The 5,459-nt window shown below is 39.8% G+C and overlaps 3 protein-coding genes across 5 annotated transcripts in view; 2 read left to right on the top strand and 1 right to left on the bottom strand.

The window, feature by feature from the left end:
- Window positions 1-262: 262 nt before the first annotated feature.
- On the top strand, window positions 263-1,533 carry CCDC53 (Coiled-coil domain containing 53). 2 transcript variants are annotated; one of them, XM_018458996.1, is made up of 4 exons: window positions 263-467; window positions 578-742; window positions 863-1,128; window positions 1,380-1,533. In XM_018458996.1, exons 1-4 carry the CDS (start codon window positions 414-416, stop codon window positions 1,441-1,443), a joined length of 549 nt encoding a protein of 182 aa, XP_018314498.1. In that variant the 5' UTR covers window positions 263-413; the 3' UTR covers window positions 1,444-1,533. The 2 variants fall into 2 exon arrangements, with proteins under 2 accessions (XP_018314498.1, XP_018314500.1); XM_018458998.1 differs by having other exon boundaries at window positions 433-508.
- The window catches only part of RpL36A (ribosomal protein L36A), a 4,173-nt gene continuing 240 nt past the window's right edge, over window positions 1,527-5,459 (bottom strand). The window contains exons 1-4 of one of the 2 annotated variants that reach the window (XM_018458994.1): window positions 5,391-5,459; window positions 2,174-2,347; window positions 1,696-1,812; window positions 1,527-1,608 (exon numbers count right to left, since the gene is read on the bottom strand). The exon at window positions 5,391-5,459 is cut by the window's right edge and continues 240 nt beyond it. In XM_018458994.1, coding sequence (XP_018314496.1) covers window positions 1,588-1,608; window positions 1,696-1,812; window positions 2,174-2,347; window positions 5,391-5,459 — 381 coding nt within the window. In that variant the 3' untranslated portion in view covers window positions 1,527-1,587. Of the gene's footprint in view, window positions 1,609-1,695; window positions 1,813-2,173; window positions 2,348-2,722; window positions 2,821-5,390 lie in introns of those variants that run through there. The other variant, XM_018458995.1, reaches the window with a different exon arrangement.
- The window catches only part of LOC108729748 (glutamic acid-rich protein), a 7,142-nt gene continuing 6,313 nt past the window's right edge, over window positions 4,631-5,459 (top strand). Inside the window, exon 1 of the mRNA XM_018458999.1 lies at window positions 4,631-5,179. Within this exon, the coding sequence (XP_018314501.1) occupies window positions 5,072-5,179 (108 nt within the window). The 5' untranslated portion in view covers window positions 4,631-5,071. The remainder of the gene's footprint in view (window positions 5,180-5,459) is intronic.

Below are 5,459 nucleotides of genomic sequence, written 5' to 3'. Positions count from 1 at the left end.
ACGCTCTGCAACCAATCAGAAAACAGGATTCCGATGAATTTTGCTTCGTATTATCGGAATCCTGTTTTCTGATTGGATGCAGAGCATCGTACAACGAAAATCGGATGCAGTGTGAATGCAGCATAAGTCGCAAGCAAATCGACCAATCACAATCAAAATTACGATCTCACGTTTTAAAACGCTCTGTGATTGGCCGATTTGCTTACGGTCTTACGATTGCAACTAAAATTTTTTTACGTGTGATGACCTTAATTACAGCAACATGGCGGAATATGGTGTCACGTTCTCATTGGCTTAGAAAATGTATACCGAGGTGTTTTGCATGATGTGATGATGTGGGTTGACACTGTTGACAGTTGTTGATAATTGACTTTGATAAATTGAAAAAGGAAATTTCTGTACGACTGTAATCCATGATGAGTGATTATAAAATACCGCTAATCGAGCCGACTATAGATTATGCAAAGGTGTCGATGAAATTTTAACGTTTCTCGTGCATGCATACATGGTCGGCTGAATTTGACAATGCTCCACAATAATGCGGGGAGCAGACTTGTTCAAATGGTTTGTATTCCAGGTACCGCCGATCAACCAAAAGCGAACGGTCTCCTTCATAAATCATTTTATTACCCATACCGTCACGTTCTTGAATAAATTCGCCTTGTCCTGCGAGGAGAGATTGTTTGATTTCGAAAACAAGTTGCAAAAGTTGGAGGCATCGTTAGAAATATTAGAATCGCGGGTACGTGTATGTTTGTGAGGTGCATAAAAAGAAATTGTAAAAGAAAAAAAACTTTTACAATAAATTATCTTGCGCATAGAATTTATTTTTTCACAAATATTTTACTTTGCTTCTGCATAGTTATCTTCTATACCTGGTTTAGAACAAGACCATCATAAAGAATCAAATAATGTTAATGAGGATAATACAAGTAAATTAGTAGAAATACGTGAAGTGGATGAACCTGATAATAGTGAGATAGAGCCTAAGGACGAACAGAAAGAAATACAGTCTGCAGCTAAAGATCCACGCTATGAAAAATACTTCAAAATGTTACACTTTGGTGTACCAAAACAAGCAGTTAAATTAAAAATGGAGCAGGAAGGATTGGATGCATCTATATTAAAGTAAGTCTTGATATTTTTCTTATATAGGAAGATATTTACATTCATATATATTAATATGATTAATAACGCATATTTACTTTCAATTTTAAATGGTAAGATTAACAGTCACACTTAAATATTGACCATACAATTTTTAATTAGTTATATTTTTTATGATAAATAATTACTATGCACATGTATTGACCTTAATTTATACATAGCATAAAATAGCATAGCAGTTAAAATACTCAACCTTTTTTTTTTATTGTTAGCAATCCACAACAGATAGTTTCTGTACCACGATTGTCAGAAAACGATGAGAATCGAGGTGAATAAATATTAAGGTAATTATTTTAATGCTGTATCGCTAATTATTTTAGGTATTTTGGACGTTTTTGCATTATAAAATACACAATAAAGACATGTACAAATCCTTGATTGATTTATTTATTAAATACAGAATGTAAAGTATCGAGTAGCTTAAAACTGAATCATTTGACCCTGAAAATAAAAAATAGTAGATTGTCAGTCAGAATTTATGCATGTTTCATTTTTATTTGAATAGTTTCTAGATGTATTGGTATTCACCTTTCTCTTCTTGTCACCTCCTAGTTCGAAATGCTTGCATCTCTTCAATGGAATTTGTTTTCTATATTTGCATTCCGTGCACTCCATCCTTAGTACAATTTTCTTTGTTGTTTTTGCCTACAATAATGTAAGAAAATATATTTAGTAAAAATTGATATACTACCGTTATTGTTATAACCTAAATTATAACATTTTAATTAATATTCTCGAAGAACATTATGAATTAATGAGTCTGTTCTTTGTTACTGCACTGGACAGATTGCACTAACATTTCCTTTCGTACTTTTGCAAATATACTTGTATTTACTTCATTTTAAGCGAATATACAACTAGTTCAGCAAAGAACAGACATAATGTATACATCTGAATTTGCATAAAAGATGTAGTAATAACTTTACTCGCTTTGCTATATCATTAAATAAATATAATTTATCATTGCTATCGGATTTATTCTGTAAACTTATCATCATGCACTCACTTTTTTTCTGAAGATGGGCTTCGTTTGACCACCGAACCCTTGCTGTTTACGGTCGTAACGCCTTCTACCCTGCGAGGCATGTCTCTCCTTACTCTTCTTGTACTGCGTTACTTTATGATTCTTGTGTACCTTGCATTTTTTGCAAAAAGTACGCCTTTGCTTCGGGACGTTAACCTATAAAGAATCATATCAAATTCTAAGACTCGATACATTATTATGTAGAATGACGAAGTAATCGATCTTCGAGGTATATCTGGTTTCTAATTCTTATAAATAATTCGAGTAAATATACGCTATGCGTATATTTATTGTTGCGTGTTGCGTAGAGTAAAAACATTTCCGTACTCATTCCGAATAAATAGGTTATGTCTCCTCACATCGAATTATTGCACCGTAGTAACAGATATTCACATCAAATTGCGGTAAACATAATTAGAATTGTAAATTCTAATTATGTTTACCGCAATTGCTATTTCGTGAAGTGAAAAATTCTAAAGATTTCTAGGATATTCACGGATAAAAACTTGTGAAAATCGCGTATTAACCTACCATCTTGGCACGTATCGAAAGAAAAGAGAGATGTAGTTCAACCGGAAATCGTGGCGCCTGCAATCATATAGTGCGCCTGGGCATGCGCTTTATTCTCATTGCGTTGCAATAAATTCAGAAACCTTGAGTATATTTTTTGCGTTGCACATACATAATTATTAATAATACAACCGATGCTACAATATTTACGAATTCCAATTGCGCACGACGTTACTGCGAGAGGAAACACTTGCGGTTTAGTGTGCGATTAGTAAAGTCTCCGCGAAACCACTATCGGATTTACGCCATTTAACACAACTGGCATCAAAATTATATAAAATATCCAATCGATAAGTGCAATTTTATATTAAACTACCCTTCATTATTTGCGTTACATCGGATATAAATAAACGAGCAACTTTGCACGGTGGATCCGGTCTAATGATTAACTTATCTATTTAATAATCTTATATGCGATGAACAATAATATTGTAACGTGTGCGTACATACAACTGGTCGACACGCAGTGACTATATGTGTACACGTGACTACAAATATATTTCTGTATAACACACACACGCACACACGCGCGCGCGCACACATTCATATATATACATATATATGTATATGGTGTTTCTTAAATAGCGCTCACTAATCATAAGGTTTGTCGCGTCGCGTGCTCCAATATGCACCAACGTGCTCCGATACGCTCCTACTCACTCCAACGCGCTCGTCAGAGTGAATAGGAGCTATACGGGCACGAATTGGAGCATATTGGAACATGCGATACGCACAAACCTATATTATGGTAATATAGTGCTAGTCCTGATCAAAAATTGAGTCGAAAAGTCCCGAGCCATTTTTTTCTACAATGCTCAACGAAGCAGTTATTATCGAGTAAAGATAGTCCAATCGGCGTCGTCTTTTAGTTGGGCACACGTCAGTGAGTCACGTGCTTGGTAATGTGCGTAAGCGCACACACTATCGAGAGCGCGATTCACTGACGTGTGTCCGTACCCAAAGGACGGCACCGATTGGACTATCTTTACTTTTACGATTGGATTAGCTTTACTTAATAATAACTGTATCATCGAGCGTTGTAGAAAAAATTGGCTCAGGACTTTTCCATTAAACTTTTTATTAGGAGAATAAGCGCTGTACGATTAGTGGGTACTATTTAAGAAACACTATATAGGGTATATATATATATATATTTATATAAATAATATATGTATATATATATATATATGCGTGCTTTTTAAAGGTCGAGATGTGTCATTTTAATTGTTTTTCGTTGACGCATAATAATAAAAAAAAGTATAGTTAGTAATGGTAGAGTAAACTGAAAAATAATCATCCTTTTGCGCTCCATTGAAATGAGCACGCGACGTAATTACGACGAAGGAACATCGTTTAAGCATCGGCGAGAATTTCGGAAAAGTTGAATTACAATTAGCGCACGAGTTTGCGGCCTGCGTGCGAGAAACGCCACGATCGACGTGAAATTCGCTACGAGTTGCGGATCGGATCTCGCGGTCCATTTCCCGCTCGATCGTTTCGCGGTAATTCGTGGTCGTTCGCACGTTCGGATAGGATGTCTATCGATTTCTCGCGAACGCGAGATCCCCTCGAAACCCACGTAGAAGGATTCGCAGCGCCAAGGCTTATTTGAATCGAGCGACGTAGCCTCGAACCGGACGTCTCGCTCGGGCCACGAACTCTCGAACCCCTCGTCCTCCGCGAGTTTTAATTTTATTTATACCCGGAGTAGCCGCGTTAAATGTGAAATCCCTTCGGAAAGTCGCGGAACATCGTACGCCACTGTAAAATCGTGACTCGTTGACGATCGCATCGAAATACGGGTGACGACGAGATCGGCCAATCAGGAATTTATCGGATTTCAAAGCCGCGCCATCTTCATTTTTGAACAAAGCCAGGTTGGACGTGCTAGAGGCGAGCCGGGATCTGGTAGTAGTCCGCTTAGCGCTATTCGCGCCACAGTCGTCGGCACACACTCCACTCCTGACTGGTTCGACCTCTCCCCCGCCGCACGCCACGCTCTTTCCCCATATCGCTTGCTCTCTTCCCCCTCCCCTCCTAGCCTTCGCTCTCGTTCACCCTCTCCCTCGCAGCCCCACGGGTCTTCGCCTGACTGCCTGACGACGCTGCTCTCTCGGGCATTTCGGCGGAAACCGACGTCGTGTGAAGACACGTATTTGCAGTCTCGCTACGCGTACACGCCGTCGCCGTCGTCGCTGCCGCCGCCAACGCCGCCGCCGCTCTTTCGTACTTCACCGAGTTCAGTTCGAGTCGCGAAGTCGAGCTATTTGGATTATTGACGCGTACGTCGCATCTTCGATTCAACCAACCATGAGCACCAAGGAAAATAACGAGGTCGCTGTCGAGAAGGTGACAGAGAACGACAAGGCATCCGCGGACGCGAAATGCGATATCAAGGGGATTAAGAGGCCAGCCGAGGTGAGTACCGCTTCCTTACCATCGAGCTACTCCGACCGTACCCACGATTCTTGTGCCGTTCGTGGCATTCGACGAGACGACGTTTATCTTGTGAATATTCGACGTTTATACTCGGTGACGGGGATTCGACGTTGACGATATGCGTCATCCGAAGCTGTAGGAGCAGCGACGGGATGAATAATACGAGCTCGCGCGTTTGATCGCGAAACACGCCACGCCACGCCACGCCGTCGGAACTGTCGGGTCGGGGGACATTGAATCGCATCGCATCGACGCGCCG

Source organism: Mycetomoellerius zeteki, unplaced genomic scaffold, assembly GCF_001594055.1.
Source record: "Mycetomoellerius zeteki isolate Tzet28-1 unplaced genomic scaffold, Tzet1.0 scaffold79, whole genome shotgun sequence".
In the NCBI taxonomy this organism is placed as follows: domain Eukaryota; kingdom Metazoa; phylum Arthropoda; class Insecta; order Hymenoptera; family Formicidae; genus Mycetomoellerius; species Mycetomoellerius zeteki.
Note: the sequence above shows the minus strand (reverse complement) of the source record. Positions and strands in the feature narration are given on the sequence as shown.

Bases quoted from the DNA above. Each gene is read 5' to 3' on its own strand.
- CCDC53 (XM_018458996.1), top strand. From the start codon at position 414: ATGATGAGTGATTATAAAATACCGCTAATCGAGCCGACTATAGATTAT. The intron at 743-862 runs GTACGTGTATGT...GCTTCTGCATAG, and splicing joins TAGAAATATTAGAATCGCGG to TTATCTTCTATACCTGGTTT. The intron at 1,129-1,379 runs GTAAGTCTTGAT...TTTTATTGTTAG, and splicing joins TTGGATGCATCTATATTAAA to CAATCCACAACAGATAGTTT.